Below are 19,908 nucleotides of genomic sequence, written 5' to 3'. Positions count from 1 at the left end.
TGCTGTTGCTGCTTTATACAACAGCCTATTAAAAACTAGAAACAAACCTGGGCAAACACAACTTAAACTGTACAAACTGTATGTAACATTAAAGCTTAAACTGATTGAATAGCAGTGGTACCACAGAAATGTGTTGTGTTTTTTTTTCAGTGTTTATATACATTTAATATATTTACAGAAAACATGCATGTAACCTTTTACGTACTTGTTAATAACAGTACTGGGAAACAGCAACATCGCAGTATACCACACCGGCCACCTGCAAGACATTTCCAGATAAAAAGGGACATTAATATGAATCATGCTGAGTTACACCTACTGAGACACATTCAAATATTTTTGTTGCATTTTTGCTGCACACCTATGCCTTTGAGAGCACACACATTTTCACACATACATGCACACAGCCTGCATACACACATACATACATACAACAGTGCAGCCTTCCTCACAACTCTAAGTCATTGTCGAAGAGATCAAGACATTACCTGTGAGATTTTTTTATAACAAAAATTTTCAGGTAAACTCCTGGCTTCCGAGGTTATTACAAAGTCTCAGAAATTATCACAACTATTATTTAAAATGGACAACTTGCTCAATAATATTCACATTCAAAATTACTATTGAAAGATCATGACTGAACCTTCTTTACTTGCTATTTTAGCCAATAGTCCATTAATGACTCAAAAAGAAAACAACTGTTACTGTATTTATATCCATTTATCATATTTGTAAGACACAGCAGTTTACCTACCACATCTGCTGTGACCTGCAAGACATTTAAAAAAGAAAGAGGAAGTAAAGACATTATATTACGAGTATCAATAACAAACAGTATCAACTAGCTTCTTCCCATCAGCAGTTCAAAAAGTACTTGCTAGTTCTCATGTATAAATCATATAGAATACAATAACAACAAAGTGATCTGTAAATAATTAAAAAAAACATCATTATTATTGTGTTACATCTCTTTGATGGCACTCACATCCTTCATGTTGAGATACCGATTCAAACACACTGCCTGAATACATACAGCAGCTCAGCCTTGTGTGTTTGCTGCTCTAGGTGATTCTAGATTTCATTTATGCTCAGAACAGATGCTACATGCAATTCATATCATTTCCTCTGGTTTTATTATAATTACCCTGTCTGTAGCCACAAGGTATATGTCTTTCAATCCTAGGATATATTCCTAGCGCTAGAACTCCCAGAATTTTAGAACTACTAGAACTCCCATAGGTGGTCATTTGGACCACCATACATAATTTGCTTACATTTATAATAAATCACTATCATATGTACAAATATAATCTATAATCAATAAAAACATCAAAGAATAAATGGATCTGTAATGTTACCAATCAACTAAAGATGGTTGTGGCAAGGAACATCAGTAACCGGAACATATGTGTGTGTAGATTCTCAGTCATCCAGGTCATGGTTTTCTCAACAGCTCAAAAAAAGTTGAGTGGACTTCTTTAAATCTTTTTGAAGTCGGTTCCCATCTTATCCAAGAAGCTTTTTCAGGCTTTTCCACCAAAAGTTGGAGAACCTCAGGTATTTAAACCTTAATAGAGTTGTCCCCTTTGGAGGTGGTCATTGACCCACTATTATTCATGTGCTGCGGCACACAAGTTAAGGTTTAAAAAAAAAAGTGGGGGTCATTACCACCAGGGTTTTGGGCTGGAACCACTGTGTGACACACCACGTAAAAAAAAAAAGGTGAGAGTCAGGGTTAAGGTACCTGGGGAGGGATCTCAAGACTAAACTGTAGGTAGCTGACAGCTGATGTTTCAAGCCACCATCTCAGTGATGGTCGTTTACAGTTGACATTGATGGCTTCCTTTACTCCTCTTTCAAACGATCCTGCCTTCCCAGTCCAAAATGTCAGCAGCTGGAAGTGTGTCCTTCATCCTTTAGGTGCAGAAGTACAGCTGAGTCTTGTCATGCTGAGGTGGCCCTTCCATGTTAGGCCGTTGCAGAGTGGCTGCTCAGTTTTTCCAATGTAGAGGTCTGAGCACTCTTTGCTGCAGTGCACAGCAAACATTAGGATGGAGTTGTATTTGGGAGTTTTGTCCTTGGGACCATTTTTTGTCCTAGAGTGTGGCTGGGATGTCATGCTTGGAGAAAATTCTCCTGCATTTGCTGACAAACCTGCTACATTAGAGATGCAGGTTCCTCTTTCTTCCTAGTTTGCGTCCGACTTTCTTTCCTGTTCATCTTCACTGATTTGATGAAGGCCCAGTTGGGATAACCACATGTCTTCTGAGGATGCCACTGTTCATATTTTGGACCGGGAACAAAAATGTCCACTGTAAATGACCATCATTGAACAGAGATGGTGGTTTATGATACCACCTGTCAGCTTCCTACAATACAATCCAGAGATCCCTTCCAGGTGCCTCAAACCTCACTCACACCTTACTTCAAGTTACCTATTGAGGCCACCTGAAGTGATCAGGTTTCACAGGAAACCCTTTGTGGTAATGATCCACGTGTATTTTCACACATTGGCTCATGTGATGATGGGTCAGCAACCACCTCCAAAGGGTACAGCCCCCACTAGGGTTTAAATAAAGTCCAGTCACCTGCTTTCAAGTTTTTGAGAATACCAAGAACGACACTTTGCCCATCAACAGCAGGTGGCAGCTATCAGGAGTCAAAAAGTATCCGATTTCACCAAATTACACTGTATATGCATATAGTCAATATGACACCTATGACCTTGGCTACGACCATCTTTAGTTGATTGGTAACATTACAGATCCATGTATTCTTTGATCTTTTATTGATTACAAATTATATTTATACATATATTTATTTATCATAATTTTATGTAAATAATGTATTGTGGTCAAAATGACCACCTATGGGAGTTCTAGGTAGAAACACTCATAACCCTCGTGTCTTGTAATTTTTTAAAAAATTACAATGTTAGAATAGAATATACACATATTGAGGAAAAGTCAGGGTCCTACAGTTACATGGGGTTAATAGCAAAAAACATATTGCACTGCAAAATTTGAAAATGGTCAAAATGACCACCTTGGGAGTTCTAGTGCTAGAAAAGAGAAAGAAAAAGGACATGACAATTAATAAACAAAAATATCTAGCCTCTGAGGTAATTACAGTAACTTACAAATTAGTAATTGTCTGTCAAATATATAAGTTACCTACATATTTCACATTTTTACATTGGATTTTCTGTATTTAGCCATTCAGTGTATTTACAGAAATGTCTACAGTACCAGTAAAAAGCTCGGACACATCCACCCAAGTTTTTCTGTGCCCATTATGTTTACTTTAACATCCATCCATCCATCCATCCATCCATCCATCCATCCATCCATCCATTCATTCATTCATTTCCTTCTGCTTATCCCATTCAGGGTCACAGGGAGTGGGGGTAGGGGGCTGGAGCCTATCCCAGCTGTAATAGGGCGAAAGGCGGGGTACATCCTGGACAGGTCGCCAGTCTGTTGCAGAACTTACACAGAGAGACAGACAATCATTCACACTCACATTCACAAATTCACTGTTGTTAACCACCACACCACCATGCTGCCCCCATCTATAATTTACACTGATTAAACAGATTTCATTAACAGAAGACAAGTCCTTCACAAGAACAAAGAAGAAACAGTAGCCTAACTAGATGCACAAAACGTCCACCTGTCTCAGCTTGAGAAATCGTTTTTAACCTGTTTATGCAAATTTAGATTTGAAAATCAATTGGATCAAAACACTCAGCAAAGACTGTATCCACTGTCAAATCGGTTACATCTTCAAGGAAGAAATGACTCTCTCCTTTGATCTTTGCTTTCAACACTAAACCACTTGCAACAGAATAATCTCATTAAAGATGAAGCCTATATGAAGATGCCTTACTCAGTGCCCATATTTCCTCCAAGTGATCAGAGCTTATACACTTACATTTCACTCCACTTATCAAAACATTTGAAGACAGGAACAGCGAGATGAATTTACCATTAAATCATTGTAACTGGAAGAATGCAATCATGAAAATAACAATATTATCCAAAATGAATTTGCTTTTATCAATCCAATTTCAATCCACCCACCACGTGGCTCAACTGTCTGGATTCAATATTTATCTGATGTAGACAATTGTACTAATTTTTACCGTATTTGGACATGAATTTTGTATAATCAGTTAAATAACAAATGATTGACCCTGTAAGTGAAAAATAGATGTCCCAGATAATGATGGGTTGTCATGCTGGTAAAACGTTGTCTTTAGTTCTAAATTTAAAGAAAGCTCTCTTCCACCCCCCTGGCTAACTCCACCTGCATGCTTCATGTATGACATGCATGTTGGATTCGCTGGTGATTGCACTGGTGTGAATGGGAGTGTGCAAAAAATTAGCAACCTAGCCTGGGTATATGCTGCCTCTTGCCCTAGACAGCTGGGAGAGACCTAAGCATACCCATGCCTGATAAACAATTAGGAAAATGGATGTTGTTATGTATTTAGCATTAGAAATACATGGTTCAGTGGCACTATTTTGTGTTTAAGTAGAACAGCACCAAGTGTGGCGTATGTGCGCATTGATCTGCTGTGTTCTTCTGCAAATGGCTAATAAAAAGGAAGTCACGCTCCACTGAAGGTTCCATGGTGTCTAAATAGTTATGTCATAAGTGTAGGACATAACAAATTGGCGACGAGATTAAAACGGATCCCTGATGTGCATGAGACGACAGAGAGGGGGAAATCCTTGTGGAAGTGACGGACAAGACAAAAAAAAAAAAAAAAGAGAAAAAGCTAACCCTTCGTGTGGATGCTAATACCCCTGCTAGCGAACTGCATAGACAGCGTGAGTAACATCTCTTCTTAAGTGAAGGACACTGATAAAGACACAGAAAATGTCGGGCGGTGTTGGACAAATGGACATATTTGATAACTGCACAGAGGATTGGACAACATATGTAGAGCGAGTGGAACAATACTGTGTGGCTAATAAAGTAGAGAATGAGAGGAAAGTTGCTGTGTTACTGAGTGTGATGGGAGCAAAAACGTATAACTTGTTGCGCAGCCTCATCACACCGGCCAAACCAGCAGCCAAAAGTTTCAAGGAGATCACGGAGGTGCTTCAAAAACATTTCCAACCGAAACCACTGGTCATAGCCGAGCGATTTCGATTCCATAAACGACATCAGCTAAAAACGGAGTCCACATCAGAGTACATCGCGGATCTCCGGCGGCTGTCGGAGCACTGTCAGTTTGGGGAGGGGCTTTCAGATGCACTGAGAGACCGTTTCGTCTGCGGGCTGCACAACGAAAGCATACAGAAACGACTCCTCACAGAAGATAATCTCACGTTGAACCGTGCATTAGAGATCGCCATATCTATGGAGACAGCAGCAAAAGATGCAGGAGAGCTACAGGGAAAATACACAGAACCGCGTTCTGTAAATAAAATGCGCATGCAGCGTAATGATAAGTCACAGACCTGCTACAGATGCGGAAAGAAGTCACATGACGCTGCAAATTGCTGGTTTAAGGATAAAGAATGCCTGCAATGTAACAAAAAGGGGCATATACAGAAAATGTGCAAATCAAAGCAGTATGATAAAAAGAAAAACAAAATGTGGAAAAGAGAAAGGAAGCTGCATGACTTAAATGAAACAGACTCAAATGATTCTCAAGAGGATTTGGCATGTCTTGAGCTGAACACAATACAGGGGAAAGATAATGATGCAATATGGCTCACACCAAAAATACAAGGAGTTAAGTTAAAGATGGAGCTGGATACTGGGTCAGCCCTCTCACTAATCTCATATGAAGATTACAGAGATAAATTTCCCAATCTGAAACTAAAACACACCTCAGTGAAGTTAAAAACATACACAGGTGAAAGAATAACTCCCTTGGGAAAACTGAAAGTGAAAGTGGAATATGAGAAGGATAAGTGCAACCTGGAACTTTATGTTCTGAAAAATGGAGGTGTGCCATTATTTGGGCGTGACTGGTTGAAACACATCCACCTCAACTGGAAAGGAATAAAGTCCATGAGACTAGCACATGGTCTGAGTGCACATCCTGTGGATGAAAGACTGAAACAGACACTCGAGAAGCATGCTCAGGTGTTCAAGGAAGGTATTGGCACTCTGAAAAATATTAAAGCACAGATCATACTGGAGGACAATGCAAAACCCAGATTTCACAAAGCACGTCCTGTACCATATGCTGTACGGCCCAAAGTCGAAGCAGAGCTCCAACACCTGGAAGAGCAAGGAATACTCACCAAGGTGGAATGGTCAGACTGGGCCACACCAATAGTATCAGTGAGCAAGAAGGCAAGTGATAGTGTGCGAATCTGTGGTGATTTTAAGGTTTCAGTGAACCCAGTCCTCCGCATCGATCAGTACCCACTCCCACGAATAGAAGACATATTCACAGCAGTGGCAGGTGGCAAACACTTTTCAAAAATCGACCTTGCTCAAGCTTATCTTCAGATGGAAGTAGAAGAGACATCCAAGAAATATCTAGTGATAAACACTCATAAAGGCCTATATCAGTACAACAGACTGGTCTTTGGTATCGCCAGTGCCCCAGCAGTATGGCAACGCGCTATGGATCAGGTTCTGCAGGGCATTCCAGGAACGCAATGTTTTCTGGATGACATAATCGTCACAGGTGTCGATGAGGAGACTCATTTGGCTAACCTAGCAGCAGTCCTGGCCAGGTTAGAAAAATATGGACTGAGAGCAAACAAAAACAAATGTGAGTTCTTCCAGGATGCCATTGAATATTGTGGCCATAAGATCGACAGGCATGGACTCCACAAAACCAAAGACAAGGTTGACGCAGTCTTGAAGGCACCGGAACCTAAAAATGTGAGCCAACTACGCTCATTCTTGGGCTTAATTAATTATTATCACAAGTTTCTACCGAACCTGTCGACAGTTCTGCACCCCCTGCACTTGCTGCTGCAACAAAATGTCAAATGGAAATGGACAAAAGAATGTGAAGAGGCATTTAATGGTGCCAAGCAGCTCATTACGTCAGAGGAGGTGCTGACGCATTTTGACCCAAACCTACCCCTTCGCCTTGCCTGTGATGCCTCCCCATATGGCATCGGTGCTGTGCTATCTCATAAAATGCCTGATGGATTGGAACGACCAATTGCTTTTGCCTCAAGGTCCCTAAATGCAGCAGAGCGAAACTATGCACAGATCGACAGAGAAGCGCTCAGTCTAGTGTGGGGAGTGAAGAAGTTTAATCAGTATCTATATGGAAGACACTTCACCCTGATTACAGATCACCGACCGCTGGTGTCCATTTTTAACCCTCAGAAAAGCATTCCAACCATGGCTGCAGCACGGTTGCAGCGGTGGGCCTTATTCCTTGGTGCACACACTTACACCATTGAATTTAAAGGGACAAAACTGCATGGGAATGCAGATGGACTGTCACGCCTTCCACAAAGGCAAACCACTGAAGAAACCACTGACCCAGCAACTGTGTTTCACGTGGCACAGATGGAACCTCTACCTGTCACCAGTGCTCAGGTGAAAAGAGAAACAAGCCGAGACACAATCTTATCCAAAGTGTATGATTTTACTGTGAATGGCTGGCCATCCTCCAGTGACACTCAATTATCTGTGTATTCTACCCGCAAAGACCAGCTATCTGTTTGCCAAGGATGTGTCTTGTGGGGAACCCGTGTCATCCTTCCACCCAAACTACGTACAAGGGTACTAGACTCACTACACGATGGACATCTGGGTGTTGTTAAGATGAAGAGTCTTGCTAGGAGCTATGTTTGGTGGCCAGGCATAGACTGTGAAATAGAGAACGTGGCTAAATCCTGCACTGGTTGCCAGCAGACACTGCGCCAGCCTCAACCAGCACCTGTACACACATGGGAGTGGCCATCCACTCCATGGCAACGCATTCATATAGACTATGCTGGACCATTTATGGACCAAATGTTCCTGATTGTGGTTGATGCTCACTCAAAGTGGCCAGAAATTTTTCCTGTGAAGCAAGCAACAGCTGCCAGCACAGTCAGCATCCTTCGATCACTCTTTGCACGCACAGGTTTGCCACAACAGCTTGTAAGTGACAATGGCCGTCAGTTTACTGGAGAGGAGTTTCAGAGTTTCCTCAAGAACAACGGTGTACGACATATGACTTCAGCTCCCCATCATCCAGCAACAAATGGACAAGCTGAACGGTTCATTCAGTCCTTCAAGCGGTCAATGAAAGCCAGCCGATTGGAGGGAAAGCCAATGCAACACAAAATCGACAGCTTCTTATTGGCTTACAGAAACACCACTCATGCAACTACTGGACACACACCTGCAATGCTTTTCATGGGACGAAATCTGAGATCACGTTTGGATCTGTTAAAACCAGACATCCGCAAGAATGTCCAGGGCAAACAATCTTCTTTGGTGGAAACAACAAAGAACCGAACCAGATCATTTGACATTGGACAAAAAGTTCTTGCCAGAGACTATAGAGGCCCAAATCAGAAATGGCAGTCTGGCATGATTCTGTCACCAACTGGACCTCTGACATACAACATTAATGTTGGAGACAACTTAATCTGGCGGCGACATGTTGATCAGATTGTAGATGCAGAAACCCACATGGTTCCAAGGCAACCTGAGAGCACATCCACATCTCAGGATTCAGAAGAGTTTATCTTCGCAACACCTCCTGAGGTTCAGGGTTTAGGTGAAACCACTGATGCCCAAACAGCCGAACCTTCCACACAGAGTACTATGGACTCTGGCCATTCTGGCAGACGTTACCCTGAGAGAAATCGCAGAGCACCTCAGAGACTGAATTTATAGATTTCCAGTTCATTTTATAAGGAAACAGTTAAAATGTTTAGAGTGAACAATCTGCCACTATGTTGTAGATCTCAGAGTAGTTATTATGTTTCTGTTACACTCTCTGGAGCAAATTTATTGGGTTACAGCATTTCCTGGAATATATTTTGGTGCTTGATGTTAATTGTGGTTCATCAAAGCTGGATGGGAGGAACTGTTATGTATTTAGCATTAGAAATACATGGTTCAGTGGCACTATTTTGTGTTTAAGTAGAACAGCACCAAGTGTGGCGTATGTGCGCATTGATCTGCTGTGTTCTTCTGCAAATGGCTAATAAAAAGGAAGTCACGCTCCACTGAAGGTTCCATGGTGTCTAAATAGTTATGTCATAAGTGTAGGACATAACAGATGTAACTTGTTTTGACCTATTCCACATGGAGAAATGAACCTTTAAAGTTTACCAAAAATACAGTTTTGTAAGTAGGCTCCAGAATTCTCAGAAAATATCATAGACATCATATTAGAAATTGATGTTTACTTTGGAAAATTTGCTGGAACCAACGTATTCCATTAATGCTGTGATGGTCCTAATGTTTTTGTGGTTAATGGGCTTTGAGTTAGTTAGTTTGCCTTTGTGTTCACTGAGTTGTTTTATGTGTTCTCATTCTGTATCTTTAGTTAAATAGCCTTAAGTTTATATTCATTCTTGTGCCTGCCTCCGAGTGTTGTCAAGTCTACATTCCTGTCTCTGTGTTCTGTTGTTTCCTGTTTTACTTTGTCAGTTTGTATCTCTTGTGCTCTGTGTTTACTTTACTTCCTTGTCTCGTTTTGTGATTATGTTCAGCTGTGTTCCCCACCTGTTGCCTGTTCCCTGATTGTTGTAAACAAGCAGTTGAGCCTGTGTTCCCCTTGCTCATAGTGTTCTCTAGATCCCCTTCCCAGTTTAGGCTTTCTTTAGTTTAGTTATCTACCTTGGTTCGTGTATTTGTTTCGACCACAATAAAGGCTCGTTTTGTTAGTTCACCTCTGCCTGCTCCTGGGTCCTCAGCTCCACACACGCCACACGGTCTGCTCCCACTCACCGGGACAAATGCCCAAAGTTGTTCATAGAACAAAGAAAACATAAAATTGATGCGTTTTTCAGCCCTAAATATGTGTTAGCTTCTGTACTTAAAAATGTATGATGGCTATATGGCAAATCAAAAAGTGTCCAATTTCAACCCACATCAAATGTATTCTGAGGACCTGTAAATGAAAATAATCATAGTATGAAGGTAAAGATTTTGCATGGCTCTAATATCCTAAAGGTTTTTGGCAGAACAAACAAAAATTATATGATTTTGTATAGAATGACCTGGATACATACAGCATATCAACAGTAACTCAGCACAGCAGAAATGATACTTAGAGTGTTTTTCCATTTCATAATCCTATTTGTTTCATTTCTGCGATCTTCAGTCTTATTGTACACTGTAGTGAAGACAGGAAATCCCTTGTATAAGTAGGTGTATCCAAACTTTTCACAGGTACTGCAGATGCTTCTTGATGTTTTCTGAGTAACTTACAAATAACTAAAAAATCCTATATATATATATATATATGTATTTAATATATGCAAGTTGTTCATCTACTCATTGATTCTGTCAGTCTCTCTGACTCTTCAGTCATTCTGTCTGCATTCTGTCTGTCACACCATGCCACTCACTTCAATTCATATAGTGCCAAATCTCAACAGTCACAAGGTAAAGACCTTGAAATAATACAGAGAAAATATTATATATTTAGCTCCACCACCACCTCATCAGTATCATCATCCCTTTTATCGTCTTTTTGCCAGTAAATTTCACATTTTGCTTTAACTTGATTGTTTTTGTACTTGTTCCTGTAGGTCCTCTGAACTGACTCTGATATTCTGCTCTTAAAGTTATCATTATCCTCCTCCCATTCATACTCAGCTGTCTTTATCTTCAGAGCTGAATTTTGGAATAAACTCACTGGGCCTTGGAATATATCTGCACAAAAGAGGTCCTTGAATCTTCTCGCCATCGTCTTTGTTGACAGCAATGAAGGCAGTGAAAAAACTGCTCACTCCTGATTGGACACTGAGCTGCACCATTTTCTCCTTCAATCCACCATCTTGCTGTGGACTGTGCAGCATTTCCTCCGTCTCCAGGGAGCGAATCAGAGTCCGAGCACCCAAACTGTGGACTGTTAACCTACAGACAAGAAAGAAAACACCTACATTTTTGAAAAAAGACAGGACTGAAAGATTTGGAATAAACAACTTTTTGAATAAGGAACATAGGAAAACAAAATGATGCAAAAAGAAATATATATATATATATATATATATATATATATATATATATATATATATACACAAACACACAAATACTTGTCAGTACAACAGCCAAGGAAAGACATATGGGAAACATGTTACTTTGGACCTCCAACCTCTTCTTCAGGGTCAAATGAAGTCAAACTTTCATAAAAAATGTTTTTTTTTTTTAATTGTACTGCATTTGTATATATTGGCATCATTTAGGAAATGGTGCTGGTCTGGAAGGATTCTAAAGATCACATTTTACTTTGCATCCAAATATCATGCCACATTTGACCACTGATGTCACTTTTAAATTTCATATCTGTCTTTCTTTCAAGCGGACCTTAAAATGCATTATTTAAATAAAGTATTTTTAAGAGAAAGAGAATGAGCTGCAGAGTTACTTAGAAATATACTATAGTGTAATAAGTTATTCATGTCCATTTATTTACAAATTGGTGCCTATTATCTTTTTTTTTTTTTGGTGGGGGGGGCCTCAGAGAAAAAAATCTGACAGCTACCCCAGCCATGCAGCATGAACAGGCAGGAAACTGGAAAAACAAAAAAAAAAAAAAATCATTTATGCTATCTGCTACACGCTGGGGTATCTGTTAGTTGATAGTGTTTTAATACATCATTGGCCCTCTTTTTTTTGAGTGTATGTATGTGTGTGTGCTCATGCTTGCATGTCCCTGTGCACATACGTGCCCATGTTCATGCTCTTGCGAAGGCATGCATAAGCACCCTTCCAAATTTAACAGTGAATCCCAACTCATAAGATTTTTATTTTTTTCCCCTTTACAAAATCAAATAAATAAATAAAGAATATAATAAACAAGAATGAAAGCACCTCAGTGACAACCTGCATCCAGACCCCTAAACAAGGACAAAGAGTATCAGAAACCAAATCAGTTAGTGTCGTGAGTCCAACCATCACAACACAGGAAGGCAACAAAAAACCAAGTGTCAGCAACCTGTATTAAACGCCAAGAAGCAGTGGAAACCCCCGTGCCAGGGCAGAAACATGCAGGAATGTCTACATCAGTTTCTGAGGGTCTTTACAAAGTCAACAGAGGCCGAGAGCACAACCCTGTCATGACTAGGGTGTGTGTGGCAGGCAGGATAGGACCCCAGGAAGCAGACTCGGATGAAGGTTCGAAATAAAAGGTGGATTTATTGTCAAAACAGAAAGAACCAAAACTCAGCTGTACAGGAGGTGGATAAGTGCCAGAACTAATACAAAAACCAGGACGCAGGAATACTGACGACGACGCGACAAAGAACAAATGGAAACTGAGGGCTTAAATACACAATGGGTAATCAGGGCAAGAGGAAACAGCAGGGCACAGCAGGTGAGGCAAATGAAACTAATAACACAGAGGAAGCAAAACTAAACACAAAGCACAGGGAAAACCAGACTGTCAAAATAAAACAGGAAGTGACTAACCAAGGTACATGCAGACTCAACATGGGGAACTGGCATACAGGCTCAGGACAGAGACGCAGACTAGTCACAACACTAGGAATAAAACACCATAAGAAACACCGTGGGTCAGAGGACAGACAAGCTGACAAAACAGACACAAGACCACAGATACAGGGGGAGACAGGGACAAAGGGAACAAGAATCAAAACATATTGGGGACAAAAATTCAGGAAATATGAAACTAAACACAAAACGCTGGGCAAACAGCCCAGGACATGACAAACCCGGTCCCACCCAGGCGGCATAGGCACCCAGAAAAGGAGCCCAAAGCACCACACGAGCCAAGGGACAGCGAAACAGACCCAAGAACCCAGGAGGCACAGCAGCACACGACAACCCGGCCCACAGGATGCCCCCCAAGCCCCCACACCCACCGCCCCCGCCACCCCCCGGCAGAGCAAAGGGCGCCCATTATCAATGACCTACTCCTATATTACATTTGGGGTATCACAGTAAACATCTGTCTTGCTACCCTTATCTGTTGTTCTGCACTACAAGCTTCTTAAAGTAGGTTTAAAAAGAACAACTACAATGCTATTCCCTTAAAAGTAAATACTGCCAAGGGAGTGAGGTGCCTTAGCAGAGGTTTGCACTCTTGCAGTGCTTCTTATTAGAACTCCACTTTACCCAGTGTCTGCTGCAGGTCTGAGACTGAAGTGCAGCTGGTTCTCAGAGGGATGACCTGCCAGGCTGTACTTCACTGTCACACAGCCCTCTGCTGCCTCTGAGCTCTGAGACAGAATTACAGTGTTTGAAGTCATGTTAATGACTGTCATCAAATACCTAAACAACAACATGAGACGGTGCTGCTCCTACCTGTCCACTGAGTTGGGCATAAATCAGTGACCTCTGACCCTGGAAAAGTGCTGTGATTGGTGGAGAGAGGACAGTGACAGACACTTCCTTTGGTAAATCCCATGTGACTGAGATGTCGACCACAGTCGGATGCAGAGCAAATCGCAGTGACTGCATCACCTGAAAAATAAAGAAAAACTCTCCAAATATACACAAACAGCTGGAACAGACAATTTACTCACTGCAGGTCTGATCTCAAATACATATCTGCTGCTGCTGCAGTGTTTAACTTCACTTCTAATTGTGTTTAATGTCTTACTTTTGGTTGCATCCTGTCAGCCCCTGTGATGAACTGAGCGTGACCTCCTCCTTCCTTGGCAATCCCATTGATGAGAGCAGAGCTGGCCCCTTCCCCAATCCCAAAAGAGAAACACCTGCAGTACAACAGTTTTCTTTAAGTACATTGAGGACATGTTGGACATCCTGGGAATTGTGTAGATATAGTTGTGTGTTTGTGGTTCCACCTGTGAGAACCTGAATTCTTCTTCACCAGATCTATCACTTCTTTGGTGTTCCCCACCTCTCCATCAGTAAAGACAAACAGCTGAGAGGAGAGTTGGTACATAAGGGACAGAACATCAGACCCAGAAACACACAGTTTGTGCTGAGAGCTGAGTTAGCTTTCAGAAACACAAATAGACAACACAACACAAAGACACACAAAATAAATATACTGTATAAGTCAGTGTAATGTCTTTTGAAGTCATGTATAAAAGACAAGTGCGTGTGTGTGTGTGTGTTACCTGTCTAGGCTGATTAGGAATGCAGGGCTGGCTGTAAATATGTTTGAGGGGCTGCAGGATCTCCGTTCCACCCAGATCAGCCTCCATCTGCTCAACTTTCTTCAGAGCCTCCTTCATGGTCTGCTGGCTGTACTCCACACTCTTACTGCCATCACACAAACATGCACCAAAACACACATGCAGATAATTTACCAAAGAGAGCAGAGACTTTTTATGAGCTGACTGAGATGAGGGTGAAACTTACGGGAAGATGTGTTCATATGTGGACCCAAAACTGTAAATGTTGAAATAGCAGCCCATTGGTAAACTCTTCAACAGGAGCAGCAGAGTATCCTTAAGAGAAGAGGGAAAACATGGTGAGGTGCTGAGACTATAATTTTATAACTGTAACACCACATTATAAATACCTTGGCACTGCGGATGTTAGTATTACTCATACTTCCAGATCGATCCATTAAGAACACAAACTCTCCACATGCAGTGGTTGAAGACATCACAGACTGGGGGAACTCAGGGTACAGACTCACCATCACCACTGGATCACCCATCAGAGTGCCTGAAAAAGAAGAGAGACAGAAAAATTACACAAATTTTATTCCAACACATTTAACTCCTGACATGAAGAATGACAATGAAATTTTTATTTGCAAACCAACAACTTCATGAATTTTCACTGACCTGCCTCAGCAGAGGCCTGTCCTGCCTCCACCACAGCAGTGGGCTGGTGGACGTCTTTGTAATAAATCAGCAGTTCAACATCTCTGTCAAACTTGTGTCCTGCAGCCAACTTGACCTGCAGACCACAAACACATTCATATTTAGTTCTCAGTAATCAGTAACAACCACACACAGCAGACACATCAGCACTCTACCTACCGTGGCCTGGGTTTGATCAGTGCTGAGGTACTGGAGAGGGTCCAGGGAGCAGTTGGACTCTACTTTAGAGACTGGACGAGGAGAGGACACTCGGGCAGAGAAAGACAGGCTGTAGGGCACCAGAGAGGCTGGAACAGAAGTCATCCCACATATTGAGACAATATCCTGCATTTTGATTGGTTCTGCTGTTCTCAAAAGACATCACGGAATATCAAACAGTTTTATAAAATCTGGCTCTTTTTCAGTGGCTGCCAAGAAAGTAGCCAAAGATGTCTTGCCAGTAGCTCTTGTTATCTTGAGGGTCTTGTTGGCCTGCTGTGAACTTTCAGCTAGTTCAGCTAGTGCCACACAGAACCCCTGTGTGACACCTGCATCAGCAGCTCTCTCCACCACAGACTGTGTGCTCTATATCTCTGCACAGCAAAGACGCACATAGACGCATGCAGCAACTCAGTAATGAGTAGCTCCACCATTCTTGCTGATCACTTCAAACAATCCTTTAGGCGTGCTTGATGCCAGTGTTTCCAGGAGGCTTGTGGGAACGTTGCTCCAAGTGTTGAAGATGGCTTCACGAAGGGCATCCACTGTCTGGAGCTGATGTCCATTTTTGTAAACTTCCCTTGCCATCTATCCCCAAATGTTCTCAATCGGATTTAGATCAGGGGAACATGCAGGATGGTCCAAAAGAGTGATGTTATTCTCCTGGAAGAAGTCCTTTGTCAGGCGGGCATTGTGAACTGCAGCATTGTCCTGCTGAAAAACCCAGTCATTTCCACACAGACGAGGGCCCTCAGTCATGAGGGATGCCCGCTGCAACATCTCCACATATCCAGCTGCTGTTTGACGCCCCTGCACAACCTGAAGCTCCATTGTTCCACTGAAGGAACAATCGGGCTATCTTATTGATAGCCCAATAAGATAAGACAGGGGTTATCTGAATCCCTTTTTACCCCTTCAATGGTTCATGCCATGTTTAATGTTGGGGTTGCAGTTGGTCCACACCAAACTGGAGATGCATAGAGGAGGAGGACATGAAACTGCTTTATAAAGTACTTGGTAAATATGCTGGACATGTGTTGAAATATTATTGTGTAAATAATTTATAGAGGTTACCAGTTGACAGTTTAACAAGAGGGTGTATATGTTTACTGCTGTTGAAGTTAGTGACCAATATCTGCCAAGCAGGCAGAAGACACAATGTCCATGTGTAGCAAGATGCCAAGTATGCAATATCCAGAGTGTAGTAGCAAAACTACTGTGAACAACTGTACAGAAAGAAAATCTACTGAAGCACAATAAAAATTATAGTGAGCAGTTTTCTCCTGACATTGAGCCACTACATCCGATCTTAATAATCCCCCACCTACCGAATCCCACTTTAACCCCTGATTCTAGTAATGTTTCTGTTTAGATGTGGAGGCAGAGTTACCCTCTACAATGTAGACAACAGCAAATAGAGCTTTTTTTTTTAATTAATTTTTTCCCTCTGTTCCTCTTCTACATAAGAGTGTTCAAGCTGAGTGTATTCATTAGAATTAGAATTTGGACTGAAATAAAGTTTGTATTTCCATGAACATTAGTTTTTGTGAAGATATGTGTGTGCCAACCAAGACCTTTCGCACATACAGTAACAATAAACCATGGTTCACCCCCAAGTTAAAACAGCTTCGCCAGGCTAAAGATGACGCCTATAGAAGTGGGGACAGAGACCTGTACAAGCAGGCCAGAAACACACTGACAAAAGAGATCAGACGGGCGAAAAGAACATACACAGAGAAACTAAAAAACAGGTTCTCAGCCAACAACCCAGCATCAGTGTGGAAAGGCCTTAAAGTCATCACAAACTACAAGAGTCCACCACCCCCTACTGAAGCACTGACATCTGTGGTAATGAAGTCCTTTGAACGTCTGGTGTTGACTCACCTGAAGAATGTCACAGGACTCCTGCAGTTTGCCTACCGAGCAAACAGGTCAGTGGATGATGCTGTTAACATGGGACTGCACTACATCCTACAACACCTTGACAGCCCAGGGACATATGCTAGGATCCTGTTTGTTGGCTTTAGCTCTGCATTTAACACCATGAAACCTGATATCCTGTCCTCCAAACTCTCTCAGCTCACTGTACCTCCTGCCATCTGTCAGTGGATCACCAGCTTCCTGACAGACAGAACACAGCAAGTGAGGCTGGGGGAAATCACTTCAGATACACTGTCAGCACTGGAGCTCCACAAGGATGCGTCCTGTCCCCACTGCTCTTCTCCCTCTACACCAACGGCTGCACATCGACAGACCCGACTGTTAAACTCCTTAAGTTTGCGGATGACACAACAGTCATCGGACTCATACATGACAGTGACGAGTCTGCGTATCGGCGGGAGGTTGAACGGCTGGTGCTCTGGTGCAGTCAGAACAACCTGGAGTTAAACACGCTTAAGACTGTGGAGATGACAGTGGACTTCAGAAGACACCTCTCATCAATGATTCCCCTCACTATAACCAACAGCCCTGTGACGAATGTGGAAACCTTCAAGTTTCTGGGAACCACCATCTCTCAGGACCTGAAATGGGAGCTCAACATCAGCTCCATCCTCAAAAAGGTCCAACAGAGGATGTACTTTCTGCGCCAACTGAAGAATTACCGTCTACCGCAGGAGCTGTTGAGGCAGTTCTACTCCGCGGTTATTGAACCTGTCCTGTGCTCTTCTATTACAATCTGGTTTGGAGCAGCAACAAAACAAGACAGAAACAGACTGCAGAGAACTATTAGAACTGCTGAGAAAATCATTGGTGCTCCTCTGCCCAATCTTCAGGACTTGTTCACTTCCAGAACCAGGAAACGGGCAAAGAAAATCATCTCAGACTCCTCACACCCTGGACACAGTTTCTTTCAGCTCCTTCCCTCAGGCAGGAGATACAGATCACTGTACACAAAAACCACCAGACACTCAAACAGTTTCTTTCCTCATGCCATCACACTCATTAACAGCTGATCAATAACATTGATCTCTACACAATTGCCTAAATGTTACAAACTTTGTTGTTACACTACAACGCACACTACACTATATTTTATTTTATTATTTATTAGATTTTGAATATTGTTTATTTCTTAAATTACACTGCACCTCCCCTTCTCAGACCCATATTGTATATTGTGTATTGTATATTGTATAGCATTTAACTTAAATTATAGGACACTGTATAATACTAGAGACCACACCATCAACCGGAACCAAATTCCTTGTGTGTGTAAACATACTTGGCCAAAATAAACCTGATTCTGATTCTGATTCTGAACTACTATTGTTTTATTATTACAATAATGTAACACAATGTTCAGTCAGCTTTGCACAAAAATAGCAGGTAGAAATGTTCTCCAAAAAGCAGCTTTTACTTCATAGCATGTACTTTTCCACTTTTGTTTGAATAAAGAAATTGAATCGGTACGTTAACTTTTACCAGCGTTTTTTTTTTTTAAATAGAAGCTAATCTTCCATCAGTCTCTCGTTAGAGCTGAGGCGTTTATCCACAATGCATAAACAACTTCCACTAGACAGGCACTGTTTGACTTGCTTACCCAAACAGAATGCCACCAGCAGACTGGTTTTCCGACCCCAAGGTTGGTATCGAGGGTTGAGCACAGCAGGCAGACAGAACCTCAGCCCATCATCAGCCTGCACAGCCAGCTCAGTGACGTACTCCAACCTGATGGAGGCGCTCTCTCCTGGAGGCAGACTGCCCACACTCAGAGAGAATATATCTGGACTCTGCTCACTCTCCTCCAATAGGAAGGCCTGCTGACCGGAGCTCAGAGCATCATCATACTCCTCACGAGCCTGAAGGACGGAGACACATGTCAGTATCATTCACTGTGTTTATTGTTGTCTTTAATCTTACTTATAATGAGGTCATATTTACTGTCCAGCTCACCTCCTGTTTCTCCTTCACCTCAGCTACAATCTGTGTCTGTCCAATCTTAGCACTGAAATGACAGACAGCAGCATCTCCAGGCAGAGGGAAGACAAAAACAGCCTCTAATGGTTTGTCCTCCTTGTTCTCGTAGTTCAGAGTGGAGACCACTGTAGCCACATGGTCCCTCACCTCCAGCTCCACCTCAATGCTCTTCAGAGGAACTGGCATCGGAACAAAATTAAAATATCTATAGTTACAAATAACTGATATGTTACAGCTTCATTAAGTCAAACTGCATTTTCCAATCCCTTCCTTTCTCTATTAAACTGTGTTTATTCAGTATTGATTAGTAACTTTTTACCTGGTTCCTTCTGGACAGTTAGCAGACCACAGGACATCTTTGTACCTGCGCACAGCTAAACAAGAGATTTAACTTTAATATAATTGTTACATTTACATGTCAGAGAAATACATCCCAGACTGAATACAGAATGTGACTGAAATATGTGAATGTGAAGATATAAATGGAAATATAAAACCAGAATAAAGTTTCATCATATCATAATTAACACAATGTGTTACAATAAGGCTTAAAAACAAACGTATAATCTACAGCACCAAATTATCTGCGCGGTCAAACCAGACCCCTTTTCAAGAAGCGCAGTTTATCATCGGTGGTGGGGAGGGATTTAATGAAGTGTTTCATGATTTTCCCTCATAGGGATCCATCTTTCGCCTCTCTACTATGATGCCCCAGGCGGTTGTATTTCAACATATTTGGTACCGGCCTTTTCTTCTGTTCAGTATCAAACTATTATAACATAGGGGTAAAGATATTATTCTGAGGAGAAACAATATGGAAAATACGCAGCAACTGGGGAAACTACGATTTATGATGAAGGTT

At 41.8% G+C, this 19,908-nt stretch overlaps 1 protein-coding gene across 1 annotated transcript in view; it reads right to left on the bottom strand.

Annotated features, from left to right (window-relative positions):
* The window catches only part of LOC115790507 (von Willebrand factor A domain-containing protein 5A-like), a 30,786-nt gene extending 11,366 nt beyond the window's left edge, over positions 1 to 19,420 (bottom strand). Inside the window, exons 1-13 of the mRNA XM_030744304.1 lie at positions 19,366 to 19,420; positions 19,023 to 19,225; positions 18,694 to 18,928; positions 15,090 to 15,274; positions 14,892 to 15,006; positions 14,621 to 14,769; positions 14,458 to 14,546; positions 14,214 to 14,358; positions 13,935 to 14,014; positions 13,730 to 13,844; positions 13,432 to 13,590; positions 13,243 to 13,346; positions 10,802 to 11,022 (exon numbers count right to left, since the gene is read on the bottom strand). Coding sequence (XP_030600164.1) covers positions 10,802 to 11,022; positions 13,243 to 13,346; positions 13,432 to 13,590; positions 13,730 to 13,844; positions 13,935 to 14,014; positions 14,214 to 14,358; positions 14,458 to 14,546; positions 14,621 to 14,769; positions 14,892 to 15,006; positions 15,090 to 15,274; positions 18,694 to 18,928; positions 19,023 to 19,225; positions 19,366 to 19,402 — 1,837 coding nt within the window. The 5' untranslated portion in view covers positions 19,403 to 19,420. The remainder of the gene's footprint in view (positions 1 to 10,801; positions 11,023 to 13,242; positions 13,347 to 13,431; positions 13,591 to 13,729; positions 13,845 to 13,934; positions 14,015 to 14,213; positions 14,359 to 14,457; positions 14,547 to 14,620; positions 14,770 to 14,891; positions 15,007 to 15,089; positions 15,275 to 18,693; positions 18,929 to 19,022; positions 19,226 to 19,365) is intronic.
* Positions 19,421 to 19,908: the final 488 nt, after the last annotated feature.

The sequence above is a fragment of the Archocentrus centrarchus genome, chromosome 13 (genome assembly GCF_007364275.1).
Source record: "Archocentrus centrarchus isolate MPI-CPG fArcCen1 chromosome 13, fArcCen1, whole genome shotgun sequence".
Classification (NCBI taxonomy): domain Eukaryota; kingdom Metazoa; phylum Chordata; class Actinopteri; order Cichliformes; family Cichlidae; genus Archocentrus; species Archocentrus centrarchus.
The sequence above is the reverse complement of the archived record's forward strand: the minus strand, read 5'-3'. Positions and strand labels throughout refer to the sequence as shown.